This window comes from Siniperca chuatsi, linkage group LG21 (genome assembly GCF_020085105.1).
Source record: "Siniperca chuatsi isolate FFG_IHB_CAS linkage group LG21, ASM2008510v1, whole genome shotgun sequence".
NCBI lineage: Eukaryota > Metazoa > Chordata > Actinopteri > Centrarchiformes > Sinipercidae > Siniperca > Siniperca chuatsi.
The window spans coordinates 12072107-12086594 of record NC_058062.1 but is presented as its reverse complement, the minus strand read 5'-3'; the positions used below and the strand labels follow the sequence as shown (position 1 = coordinate 12086594).

Sequence of the window (14488 nt, the reverse complement as noted above, 5' to 3'; positions counted from 1 at the left end):
TACCTTCATAAGGACAATATAACGTATTTCCTAGAATTGAAGTGCTGTGGTGTCTCTATGTGGGACCCATACCATTCCCTTGAGTGGTGCAATATAAGGACCTTATATTACTGCCAGTGTACTCTCATGATAGAACAAGAAAGCACTGTAAAGGACACATAACCTTTTATTAACCAATAGTTGATAGACTGAATACAGTGAAACACATTTGCAAACATGCACTCTCACCTGTCTACTAAAACTCTGATGGATTTCTGGCTGTGGAGCAGCACTAGTTACACATTTGATTATGGTGCCGCTTTGTGGTCAAATCAAGAATCTTAGATACAGTCTGAAAAAAATAAAACTCAAACCTGCATTTAAGATTGTGTGCAATGCAGTATGTAAACACATTCCAGACTGAGAAAATGAAAGGAAAAGGAATGTATACATGAGAGTCATAAAAGAATTGTTTTCACACGTTTGTTATAACATGCTGTGCGTTTCTACAGTAATTAGCAGCAGACATTAATATTACCTAAAAGACTACATGTGACAAGCTTAAATTTGTTCAACATGTGTGATTTGTAATGACTTGTAATTATTTTGGAAATAATTGTCATGGGAAATCCAAACTTTTAATATAATGTAAACATACAGTATTTTACCATTCATTAAAAAAAATGTCTTTTTATTTAAATATTTCATATCTTTTAGCATTAGTTTTTCATAATATTGCACCAAAAGAAAAAATACTATATGTAACTTATTTCTTACTTTATTTAGTTTCAGCACAACTACACATAATCTTAGTTTGCTCCATCAAACTTGGTCTTTCAGTGTAACCAAACAGAACAGGAACTGGAAGAACATAAATAATGCAAATTTTCTACGGAAACAGTAAAACCTTTAACATAACATTTGAGCAATTAAATTAAGACTCATAAAAAACATGCTAAACTAAAACACAAATGGAACAAATACCAAGTAGAAAATCTGCAATATAGTCTTAAGAAATGGAGCTGTTTAAGAAAGATGAAAAATAAACTACAATCATTATTGTAAGAAAAGTATTTGCCAGAATCATAATTACTACAACAACTCTACAACAGCTGGATGATATTGTACAACCTATGCATGTCCAGTCTGCATTAACTAACAGTGTGGCCAGTATGCCATTGTGTTCTCTAATATCTGCTATTATGATACACTAAAGCAAGGTGTTTGGTTTGGTTTTACATTTTGTAGGCTACTGCACACTGACACAAACTATACATTTTAATCAGGTTTAATGTAACTGAGGTGTTTGGTTTCACAGCTCGGTGGATGCAGCCTTTATTTATTTATTTTTTCTTTCTGGCATCTGAACAATGTCTACATTCATAATTCATGTCCAAAGTCATCTCTCTATTTCTATTATGCTAATGAATGTAACCATGGGGCCAACACTCTTGGTCACTGTTACTATGGAAATATAGGACACTAGAGGTGTGTCATGTCTTTCAGCAGTAATAAGACGTTACAGTCCAGGTAACAAATTCAGCAGAACTGCAGAGACAGAGATTGGATATGGATATTTGATTCAATATTCGATATAGCGGTTCACAATGTGTGTGTCTGTGTGTGTGTGTGTGTGTGTGTGTGTGTGTGTGTGTGTGCGCGCTTCTGTGTATCATGCAAGACTAACACATGAAGAAGTTATATATCTCAAAACAACATGCTTAGAGTGGTTTGTATGTATTGAATATATATATTTAAATATCAATAGTGACATATATTTTACCTCACATTTTTGCAACACACACACACTCAGGAATCTTTTTCACATTAATCATAATCTGTCACTGGCTTTGGTGTGTATGAAGGAACCTGCACATGTAGGGTAAAAGTTTAATAACTTATATAGATAGTAATCTGACTACGGCAACGGACAGGGAGTCACAGGATGGCAGGATGAACTGCGGACTCCTGGAGCAGCGCGGTGATGATAATAAAGGAACACCAGAGCCTCTTGAGGATAAGTGTTCTAGCCCTTCGCAAATTCACATCTCTCAGACACCCGGGGACAGAAACCACACTTGAAATGTGGCCTCCCAAATGCCACGGATTATAAAAGGAGGATGGTTCAGCCTCAGCATACAAAGTGTTTACAAGTAGCTCGCAATGGGAGGCAGCATGGGACATGCTAAGCCTCTTATATTCGCAAAGTCAAAGAAAACAGGGAAACAGCACATCAAAATTCAACAGACAGTTACCAAACAGTGTTTTCTGTTGTACAACACAGTGAAATAACAATAAACTGAACATGTGTTTAAACACAAATATTTTAAATCCAGCTTAAATCCCATTGCACTACGTCCAGGATAGCAACCCATCTGCTTCTTATAACTCTATTCAAATATAGGGAGAGTAACAGAGTAAAATAATCATTATTATTAAATCATTATTATCTGAGCAGGTTTTATGCTCTCAGATGACATAAAAAGATGAAGCTGAGCCACTACTCAGCATTCATATTGAATCATTTAGAATCATGCAGTCTGGCATTTTTGATAAAAGCCATTACTGTAACAACTGCAAACAATGACAGCAACATTATTACATGATATACATAAATAATGGTAAATAAGCTGTGACAAAGAACAGATCCCAACAGAAATTCAGTCCAGTAGAAACAGGCATACAGTGAAATTACTTTATAATAGTGTGAATTTCTATACATCTTAGCAGCATTTTGGTTAGAGGCTGGCTCGGTATATTGACTGAGCCAATATTAATTATGCATGTAGCTATAATGAAGCAGCGAGTGACACAGTACAAAATATTTGCCTGCTGAACACTGTTATTCACATTTACATTTGATACATTTCTATCACAAGTAAAACTGGTCACACATTAAATCAGACTGTAAACTACCAAACACAAGAATCAATGGCACTGACATCCATTACGTACTGTGTCTGAAAATAATCATTACTTATTCACAAGTCAGATTTAGAGTTTTGAAACTAAATAACACTAAATATAAAATCTTCTGACTCTCTGTCTCCCCTCTGTCTCTTTGCCCATTTTCTGTACAGTTATTTACAGTCAAACCACCCTCCAGAGAAAATAACCTGCAAACAAGACAGGAAGAAAAGTAGAGGAATGATAAGGTTGCCAGTTTTAACAACAGTATGTTGTTTTGCACCATATGAGCACACTGTTATGCTGTTATTTTTACACAATACAGGAGTATGGAAACTTGGCCCATGCCCTCTGCTGTAAACTATGTATATAATCCTGGGTCTCCAGGGAAAATTCATGTCACCCAGGGGACCATTTGTAAGTGTGTTGGTGTCCCTTCTGCCTTACCTCAGAATCAATATACTGAGAACAAACAGTCAAACAGATTTCATTTTCATTTACAGCACAGAGCAAACACCTGTATGAACTTCTGATTATGTTATAATGGATTTGTTTACAGCCAGGGAAACCCAACAATGTGTCAAAGGCAGATAGAGGAACAGTGCAGTTCCACATGTTGTTATTCATAATTTCTGTAGGTGCTTTGTCCTCCTCAACAAGGGACATGTTTCTCTGTGAACTCCTTGTTTAATATTTAATCATGTCCTCATCCTCTCTGATGTGACCGTACAGATGTTGATAAGAGCTGACTGTTATTAGTTTCACAGAGATGTCAGTCTGTATGAGTGTGTGTGTGTGTGTGTGTGTGTGTGTGTGTGTGTGTGTGTATGGGAGTCCTATAACCTTCCTCTCAGATGCTGGTCTGCAGGTCTCCATTCAGCAGAGTACTTTGGGTCTCCGTGGGGTCATTCATCATGCGAGACTTATCTTGCCGGCTATCGCTGCGGTCAACCTCATCCAGCCCACCCACTTTCTTAAGACATAGAACATTCTGGAAACTCTTCTTGAAGTTCTCCGACAGGAAGGCATACAGGATGGGATTGGCGCAGCTGTTGGCGTATCCTAGAACCACCACGAAAGCAAAGGTGCTCCTCAGGATGGGTGTGGTGCTGATGGTTCCCGTCACCGAGGTGACGTTGAAGACGTAGAAAGGCAGCCAGCAGAAGACAAACACTGCCACCACGATGGACACCATCCGAGTCACCTTCCTCTCTGAGCGCTTCCTCTTGGAGGAGCCCACACGGATGCCTGAGGACTTCACCTTAATGATGATGAACAAGTAGCAAAGGCAGATGACCATGAGGGGCAGGAAGAAACCCAGGATGAAGGTGTAGAACATGAACGCTGTGTAGTAGGCCTCCTGAGGCTCAGGCCACACGATGGTGCAGAAGCAGCCGTCGTGCTTTGTGATGACGCCGCTGTAGATAACGATGGGCAGGTTAACCATCAGCGACACCCCCCACACTGTTAAGTTGATAGTCTTGGCCATGCGTGGCTTGCGCCACTTTGTGGACTTAATGGGATGCACCACAGCCAGGTAGCGGTCGATGCTCATGACCATCAGGCAGAAGATGGATGTGAACTGGTTTAGGGAGTCGACGGTCATCACCACCCTGCAGAGCACAGGACCGAATGGCCAATGGACCAGCGCCAACTGGATGGCGATAAATGGCAGGCCCAGCATGAAGAGCACGTCAGCCACTGCCAGGTTGAGGATGTAGATGTTGGTAACTGTCTTCATTTTGGCGTAGCGCAGGATGACGTAGATGACGAGGGCGTTTCCGCAGAGCCCCACGGTGCAAACCAGAAAGTACATGCAGGTGATGACCACCGTGCTGGTTCTGTTGAAGCTGTGGTCTGTGTAGTTCCCATGGAGGTCGGACTCATTGCCCTGCATGAAGCTATCATACATGAGGTGCTCCGACAGGTTCGGAGGGGACGATGGGAAGATCCAGGAGTCCATGATACCTCACTGTCTCTCTCTGTCTCAAATGGATTATGGCATCTCACCTGCACACAAAAAGACTTATGTCAGTAACAGTGTAAAATACCCTTTTATTATAAATGATTTTTTACAATCCTGACAGTTATGGGCTAGTTGACAGAGAATAAAACAATCATTCCACTTGATCTGTATTTTGATATTGATTTCATGCTTTCCAGAAGAAGAAAAGTGAGATCCATAGTCATTATCTTCATCAGATATTGAATGTGACCTCTCTTCCTTCCTCTATTCAGACCACTTGCTGACAGATGTTAGTCTGTTGAACCAATTGATCTGAATGTAACGAGTAGCTATCACATGCATTGCAACACTGCGCATGAGTGACACAATACAATAATCTCTGTGACATAAATCCATGTTATCAGTCAGAACAAAAGCTTTTCTTTACAGCACTTTTAGATGTATATTTACTTGTGTCCTTTAAAAAAAGAAAATGTCCTTTTTCTAATCATCCTCATGGCCAGCCAGTCCTCTTTCTCAAGAACAGAACAGACTGATAGCATGTGCAAAGAAGAGAACCTCAGGATCAGTGCCTGAGGCCAGATATTCCTTGTGTGTTTATTTGGTCAGGCACTGCTACCAAGGGAAATCACTCTGCACGCCATATTGTCATAAGCTCTCCTTGGGAAAATACTTGCCCTTCACATGTTGCTAAATTATCAGCTGTGACTGGGTTACAATGAATTCTCTGCTGACACATTTTTTTCAATTTATTAGGGGCTGGGCATGGATGTAAATTAATCCCAGCCTAAGTAATTGAATAAGGGGAATCACTGTACAGTCAGTAGCCTCGTCACAGTCAGATTGAAGTGCTTGTCACTGCCAAAGCACAGGAGGCAAACATGGTCTGACAACTTAGTTTGGTGCCAATAACATAAGAGGTTTTATTATGCTAGTTTATCATTTTCACCATGGCAGCAGGATAGGGTGGACACTGCCTGGAGTCTTGTTTTTGGCGAATAGGCGACCAAATGTTAGTAAAGAGGATGTTTGAGCTCAGTGAAAACATCGCCTGTTTGTCTATAAATGAGCGTTGTCTGAGTCAGGTGGATGGACAAACTATTATGTAATGTAACAGAATTTGTTTGTGTTACCTATGATAAACAAGATAGTTAATTATTCCTACAGAGACAGACCACTGAAATAAAACATAATGCCCTCTTCAAGCACTTTGTAGCTCTGCTGCTGAGGTGAACAATAAATCACAAGTCACTGATCACTGTTGGTATGACTAATATTTTGTGAACTGTTAAATTGCTGTATTTGAGTTAGTGTGCATACTGTGCAACAGGTTCTTTCTGTAAAAAACAGAACAGAGAGCCAGCACAGTCCAAAGAAAGTGAAAAATGTGGTTTGCCATCAGAATAACTGGTGAAATGCTATTTTAATAAATTGGCTATAAGTTCTTAGCTTTTTTTCATGTGGTATTTTTCTTCTTCACTGCTCAAGGCCATGAATTCTGCTCTAACTAAATAGCTTTTAGCAGCTAAAAGGTAGAAGATGGATATTCAGCTGAATACATTATTACATGCTGGAGTTAATCATGCAAATCCAGCTTATGGAAAATAAAGTAAGACTGAAGTCAAGTCAAGGAATTTCATTTACAATGTTAGCAAACTCTGTACAGACCCAGCTGAGGAGTTTGTGGCATGAAATCACATTTGTTTCAATACACATGCAAGAACAATATGATTTTACCATGCTTAAAATGTCCAACATGTTCAATTTGGAAAATTTGTTCAACTTAATTTTAATGGAATAATTACATTAATCTGGCAATGTTATCTTCGTACATCTACTGACATGTGCATCTTTGCCAATTCACCAATCACTACTGTAAATCAAGTATCGTCTTACCTGCAACTGGATTTTCACTATTTACAAACTACGCCACTTCAGTAAGGATGAAAGTATTTCAGTCTTTAGGACAGATTCATCATCTTCATCTTCAAATATTCCTCAAGTTTGTCTCACCGGCATCGAAGTGGAAAAGCATCTCTGCAATGTGAATTTTCCTTTTAATAATCTCATAATGTAGCCTGCGTGACAGGCGAGGAGAAGAGGACAAGTAAATAAAATTCAAACGCCACTTGCTTGGCTCTGCACAAAGCTCCGATGCGCTCGTGATGTGATGCGCGCTGTCGCTGCTTCAGACGGAGAGCGCGGATATCCTGAAGGACGCGCGTGAACAGCGCTGAGGAGGTGCTGAAGCGACTCACCTCTGAACGCAAGAGAGGCTGTCTCAGCTGTGATACAGATATCCAGTCCTTAAGCTACGTTAAACAGAGAAGACATTTTAATGGCATCTTGATAAAAAATTATTGCGTGTTGAACATTTTTACGAGGTGAAAATGAAGTATATATATATACATATATCAATTTAAACTGACAACCGTTAACAATATGAAAACATAGTAGGCCTTTTTGGCACGTCAGGATCAAGGCTCAGTATTTCTTTTTTTTCCAATAATCCAGCCAAATGCTTAGTCCGTGTTTTGGCAGTTTTCACACTGACTTTTTTCTCACAAGAGGGTCAGTGGTAATGGCTGAATAAAATTGACACTGTGTTGTAAAACCCAGGAAATCAAGAATTATATTCCCTTTGAACATGTGCACTTTCAAAATGTAACAGCCAATTAGTGCCAAAGTCACACCTTTTGCCCTCATTTATCAAAGTTACAGATGAAAATCCGTTTTTGACCCTGTTGTCGGCCTTCTGGACCTTTGGTAAGTTCCAAAGTTAAGGTATCCCTCTGACCCAAGACATACACCTACGCCACTGGTGGCCAGAAGCTCTATTGCAAGTCCACGCTCCAGCATCACCTTCAATTTAGCTTCCAGCCATCAGAGGCAGCGCTGAGCGCAAAGATGCCGAGCAGCACTCAAATTACGCGCCGCGGAAATCCCACATAGGCCTATCCATCGGAGCAAGTTTGGCCTCTAATGAGGCCATGTCAATGTTTTTCAACACTTCAGCCCTTCACCCTCTAATAGCGATCCATTCCTGTGTGCTGGTACAAGTGTAGTTCAATTTGCTGTACAGCTAAGTTACATTTCATTATCTCTCAAACTGCTATATTGGTTGTTGTGATTATGCAAGTGCAAGTTTTGTAGACCAAATGAATGGATTAAACAGTTTTGACAGTGAAGAGAAAGTTGTGATGTAGCATGTTGTCCTACTAAGTTGCATTTGACATTTGCTGTGTGTGTGTGAGAGAGTGTATGTGTTTTAGTAGCAAATGCTCGACAGAAGGTTGTTATATGTATATGAGATTTATGGAGTTTTATTGGCACTTCAAACTGCTAAGCATTTTGTTTCTGTCAACTGTATGGGGGCATTGACCAATATTATGGCATACGATTGGGATGCTGCCCAAGTTTCTTTAACGCTGCATAGAGGTGGATGTGTTGCCGCAGCAGCTGTGGCCACTGAGCCAGCAGCTGCTGTGACTTTTTTATTATCTAAATCTGGTGACTAAATGTCAAATCATTCAAGCTGGAAGTCTCATGGAATCAGCTGCTTAGCTGTCACTGCAAACTCCTAGGCATCATCAAAAGTCAAAAGGTCCTTCCCACATCTCATCACCTCAGTAAGGATGCTGAAGTTCAGTGCCTCCAAGAAGTCTCTATCACTCCAGTTACCACAGGTGAGGAGCGGGTTATAGTGTAGGAAGTGAAGCCTTTATGTAAATCAGCAGACAGAAGGGTCAGCTTCTTTTGAAGTCTTTTATCCCTGACCTGTAGATCCTTATTAAGTTGATTCAAGTGATAGAATCTGTCAGATAACATCTTATTTCTCTCGCCTAATTGTTGATGGAGATAAGCAGTCACTTGTTTGAGATCAGACTAAAAAAAGCGTTGATAATGGGTCACTTACATCAAACCCATACTTTACTTTACTTTCATAAATAGCAGTTCAGCTGAATTAAGGTACTTGAGTACAGTATTTTCAATAGATGCTTGTTACTGTTCTTTGTCTTTATAGTTCACTTGAGCCCACTGAACACTGAGCGATTCCACATAATTCTTTGGCCAAAAAAATAATTAAATGAGAGCTGGAAAATTAGCACCTAACTGTCAGAGAGAGACAATTGTGCAAATCGATGGGAGTCAGCGGTGGTTTCTCTGCCTCTCTGTGTGGAGGTTTTGTGTCGACATGAACCCTGCGTGGTTGAGGCGAAGGGGAAATTAAACAGATTAAGAAGGGAAAGCAGTAATTTATTAGAAGTTATCTTGCCACACAGAACAATCAATGACCCATCAACTTGATTTTGTGCTAAATACAATATGGGTAATCTAAAGCAATATAAATTTTTGCTGCTGTCTTGCGTGAAATCTTCATGGCTCCCTGGGTTGATTAGTTCTGTGTTACTTTAACTGATAGGGGTGATATAATGCAAGTGAGAGCTTGAAACTCAGGTCTTTTCTAATTACAAAGGCATGTACAAGCACCTCTCAGGTTCAGGCCCTGAATTGAAAGCATTGATCATACATCCAGCCAGGGTAAATTGACAAACAATTAGTAGCCCGAGGCAACAGCAAAATATTCACTGAATGCTACTGATGCTTTTGGCATTTTTGTTAGGATTCTGCTATGAGAGAAACAAATTAACCAGGTATTCTGAAAGGTATTGCTGCAGTATGCTAGCACAGAACAATGGTATTATGTTCTTCAGTGGCCTCAAGCAAAACTTTTCTCATTTTCAGATTAATTAAGACAGGTATACGACTTAGAGTTGTTGGATTTTGATTTAATGGATCAAAGCCCTATGTCTTGGTGTTGCTTTTTTACTACCGTGGGTGTTTTGTCAGATAGGTGCTGTACATTCCATAATGTAGGTTTCATGCTATCATAGATGTAGTGGTTGTCCTCTTTTTGGAGATGCTATATGTTAATGTTTTTCCCATGGGCTGCTCCTTCCATCCACCTCATGTGATATTACTGTTGAGTGAGTCACTTTGTATATTTTTTCTGTCCAATTTATTGCAATGACACATGCCCCTTTGGGGCTAAATGGTCATCAAAATGTTAATCAACTACAACTACAATCAACTACATCGTGACCCTTCACAGTTTGAAAGCTAAAGATAGTCTTGGATTGAATTCAAATCTCTTCCATCTCATGCATTATGTTGTGTTATTATTATTATGCTGGCATCTGTGCATATAAAGGAATAGTCATCTTCTTAGCATGGTCAGTCACGTACAAAGAAATGGAAAATAATGGTACTAATTGTGGTTCTGTTGAATTGTATTGCATTATACTGACAGTTGTATTGACTCCTCTATAATACAGTTTCAACGAAAACTGAACATTACAACCTTCATGAAGGAGGATTTATTGCAGGACTATTGTATTAGACTGCATTAGTTTTAGCTAGGTGTACATAATAAACTGTGTGTATTTTGCACACTGATCTAGAAAAGTATAAATTTTATAAAGTTTAAATGTTGATATTAATATTAATGTTATTGTTGTTGTTAATTCTTCAGCCAACCAGAGTTTCTTCTGTGGCCACAGTATGAAAACAACAATTAACAATTTTGCTACTCCTTTGTGATTCATCAAAAAAAGCAGTCTCAGTCATGAGCCTCAGCCAACTTGTAGTCTGTGTGTACTTTTTACACATTGCCGTTTATTTACACAAAACGAGTCTGGCTGCTGTGATAAAGCCAGCTGAGGCTAACTCTAGCTCCTAGGAGACACTGTTGTGGTGACTGGGTGATTCTGGTCCACTGTTGATGTTTTTCCAGTTGCTCTGTTCAAAAAGCGAGCAATAAGAGAGGCAGAAATATGCCTTATGGTAGTCTTATGTTAAATTAATTTTATCCTCATATCTCTGCTTTTGTAACCTGCCCCTGAAACACTGTCCCAACACACCTCTTCTTGACATTTATATACATTTTTTTGCCCCGTCAGTCTTAGATTCTGACATAAACGACAGTGGTTATTCAAAAAAATCAATAAGTCAAAAAGTCTCATTAAACCTCCATAAATACCAGTTCTGTCTTCTCTCTATTTTAAGACTATTCTACTTTCCACGTATAATTATTTTGCTGGCTTGAGTGTGAAAGTCCATGTCTACTCTCTAGGTTTTTCTGAAGCTTTCAACTGCATGTCATGGTCTTCATCAGCCAAATACCACCCTTGAACACAGAACGGAGTTACGATCGCCCCCTCATATATAAGCACTTTCACAACTGTGAGATGTAGCTGAAACCTCTTGAAAAAGCTGGTAAGTGGACCTTGTATTAAGATATTTAGCTTACTATGTGGTGTCTTTGAAATGCTGTTAGTTGCCAATAAGTCACTTAAAAATACATAAACATATACAATATATTTAGTGACAGACTGTCCCACTGTACTTTAAAGCTGGCACAAACTGCTATTCATCTTTGTGTGATTTTGACCGTGTTGTTTTTTTGTAGCTGTTATTTTGCACACCCCTGCAGATGTGATATGTTGGGAACTTGAGCAGGGGTGATTCCTGAAGGAAATGGAGTTCAAATTAAAAGGTTCCTGTCTATGAGTGTGACATATCTAGGGCACGTCCCATAAGCTTTCATGAACCACGGTGTGATACTGTGCTGTTCATCTTTCTAGCAGGTACAGATGTGAAACTGCACGTGATCGCCAAACTGGGACCAAACAGTCTGTGTCTATGCTGTAAACTGAGCCAAAACATCTGAATGATGAGGAGGAATCAGGCTAGATTTACTGCAAATCTGGGTTCTTAATAGATAACATAACTAATTCCACATTTTCCACAATAGATGTACATATGCCACTTGACAAATCTGCATGTAAAATCCAAATTAATTACACATTAATCTGCGTGGTTGTACTGCTTCATGTAAAATTGGATTATAAATGAGTTTGTGATTGAATTTGTGGGTAAAGTTGAGATGATACTGCAATAGTAGGAATGCTGGAGGAAGTACCAATGTATACCCCTGTGTGTTCTGTGTTGTGAAAACTGCTAAATGGCTAATTAGCAATGTTAATGTTGCCTGTGGTGTGATGGATTAAATCAAACATTGACAGGTTGGTGAGTTTTTATATTATTTTTTGCAGAAACTGCCTTACAGTTATGTCTGTAGAGTACATGTAAGCCAAAAACATCAACATGGGGTTTTAGTCACAGTTGCAGCTCCAATGTAATGAACACTTGTTTTGTAATTGAGCATACGCCGTAATAACAGGAACAGTGAAGGGAGTTGAATTTAGCAGCATGTCCACACAATCACTGCTCTACCTCTTGTCACCTGTTTGTGTATAATAGCTGACATCTGGTCAGTTCCTGGTCTGGCTGTAACTGTGCTCTCAGAGCCTCAGAGGCTTGTCTCAACCTGTTATCTGGCACGCAAAGCAGCCGCTGCTCACTCTTCTGTTGTTTCTGTTGCAGGGGAGCTAAAGAACTGCTCGTTTCAAGGCTGTTAACGGTGATTGATTGTGTTTGCTACAGATCGTGCCACAAGACTTCTTAAGGCTCTCAGGTTCAATTCCCATTTTTGAAACAATCGCAGGCAGTAAATCTCTTTCATTACATTTATTCTCAAAGCATTAAAGCAGAAAACAGAAAACGTGCTTTATGACTAAGACAACACATTAGAGACCAGAACATCTAAAGCCACGATTTTAAATAAATTTTTATTGTGCTGTTTGGTGCCTTGTGGACTCCAAATTTCTATTTTGGGTGCCACTTTGTGTTTTTCTTTTTGAGTCATATTAATTTCATTTTCCTTTTGGTTATGCATACACGTTTTATTTCCAGTGGAACATACTAATTAAAATGTAAATGAAGCCGTTGAATACTCAATACTATTTTCAGACTTCAAGATTAGTGCCATGTCTGAGCTTGGCAGCCAGCTCATGACCTTTCAGATGTATGTGGGTTGGCATCTCAAATTCTTTATTGTAGTATGTCTTCAGGGTTAGTGACAGTGTAGAGTACTGAATGTTGACCCATTACCAGATTTTCCCTCCAAGTAGTCAACATTTTTTTTTCTTCTTGGTATAGATTAAAATGGCCTTGAAATAGCTTTCATCCACTTCTCATGTCAGCCTTCAGACAGAGTTTTCTGAATTCTTACTCACAACTGTGACTCACATTAATTGCTGGTTGTAGCTGAGACATGACAATAACCATTTATATTTCTGGTAAACAGAAAACCTCTTAGGTCCTGTGAATTTGGCCCTGAAAAAACAAACCTGTAGAAAATTTGAACCAGTGGAATTAATCATTAGAATGGCAAGACATTTATTTCTGTTTGGGCTACAGTTAGTGACTTGCCATTTGTGCCTTGATGTTTCTGTTTTTTAAGAGCCAAGAAGTAGTTTGTTATTATTTGACAGAGCCAGGCTAGCCTGTTTCCCCTGTTTCCAGTCTTTGTGCTAAACTAACCTAACAGGTTCCAGCAGTGCAGAGATCAAAAAGTGGCTGATGGTATACTATACCACTGTTGATTGTTTTTTTGGTATTCTGCTACTGTTTTACTGGCTAATGGCACTCATGTTCCACTGTCAAATACCACTTCTCACTGGCATTCTTATTGACAAATGCCACTGCTGATTATGATATGTTGCTATGACAGATATCACTTTTCACTGCTATACCAGTGGTGTGCCATTGTTGTTTTAATGTCAGATGTCAGTTTCTTAGTGGTTTGCCACTTTGACTAGTGGTATGTTGCTGCTCTTCGCTTTGCATATGGCACATGTAAACGATACGTCACTCCTCTTTCACTGACACATACCACTCCCCAGCGGCTTATGGTGATTCTTTACTATAGTGTACTACACTCTTCTTTAACAACAGTGGCATACTGTTTTCATGTGGCACACAACAGCTTATAGTCCAGTGTGCCAGTAGCATACCACTTGTCAAAGTAGCGTACCACTCAGAATTGGCTTATGCCACCAGAACAAGAGTGGCATACTATCCGTCACTTTATGTTCTCGGCATGTCTCCTGGCTGTAGCTACATAATTAACGGACAGATATGAGTGTTGGTATCAATTGTTTCATCTTAAGAGAACACTGACAGGAGCACTTTTCCGCTTTACAAGTGCATGTGAGAGTACAGGCCAAGTAGTGGAGCTCCTGGCCTCTATGTGCAGCTTTCTAATCCCATGAAGCCAAAATTGGTTTTCAGTCTTTTTTTCAGAGCCTGGAGATGATAGATAATGTAGGTCATAGAGGGAGGCAGGCGTCAGCTTAGATTTCTCAGGTGGGCTATGCCTGAATGAGCTGTCAGTGGCACCGACCACCTTGCTTGGTCGTCTGTGACTCACCGTGTGGTGTCTGGCAACATCCCCCCTCAGGAGTTATAATCTTTGAATCAGCACTTATTGCAGATAAACAAAGGGTCTTTGTTCATACAATGGCTCTGTTTTGATTTCACTTGTCATTTTACATCTCCAGCGCCTCTGAGTCTAAACAGCACATTATGTGGATTGCAGAGCTCCCTTCAGACAATGGAAAATTGCCGCTGCACCTTCACACCCATACTTACCATTCTTTTACTTCCTAAACAGACTATTAAATGCCTATTCTTTTGTAACTGTATCACATAGTGAAGGTTGGAAAGCTACTT

General features: G+C 39.5%; 1 protein-coding gene across 2 annotated transcripts; it reads right to left on the bottom strand.

The window, feature by feature from the left end:
• Positions 1-148: 148 nt before the first annotated feature.
• Positions 149-7134, bottom strand: LOC122868950 (somatostatin receptor type 2-like). Of its 2 annotated transcripts, none has more exons than XM_044181414.1 (2): positions 6749-7134; positions 149-4896 (listed from the first exon to the last, which is right to left on the bottom strand). In XM_044181414.1, exon 2 carries the CDS (start codon positions 4847-4849, stop codon positions 3737-3739), a length of 1113 nt encoding a protein of 370 aa, XP_044037349.1. In that variant the 5' UTR covers positions 4850-4896; positions 6749-7134; the 3' UTR covers positions 149-3736. The 2 variants fall into 2 exon arrangements, with proteins under 2 accessions (XP_044037349.1, XP_044037350.1); XM_044181415.1 differs by lacking the exon at positions 6749-7134 and adding an exon at positions 5303-5326.
• Between the last annotated feature and the right edge of the window lie 7354 nt (positions 7135-14488).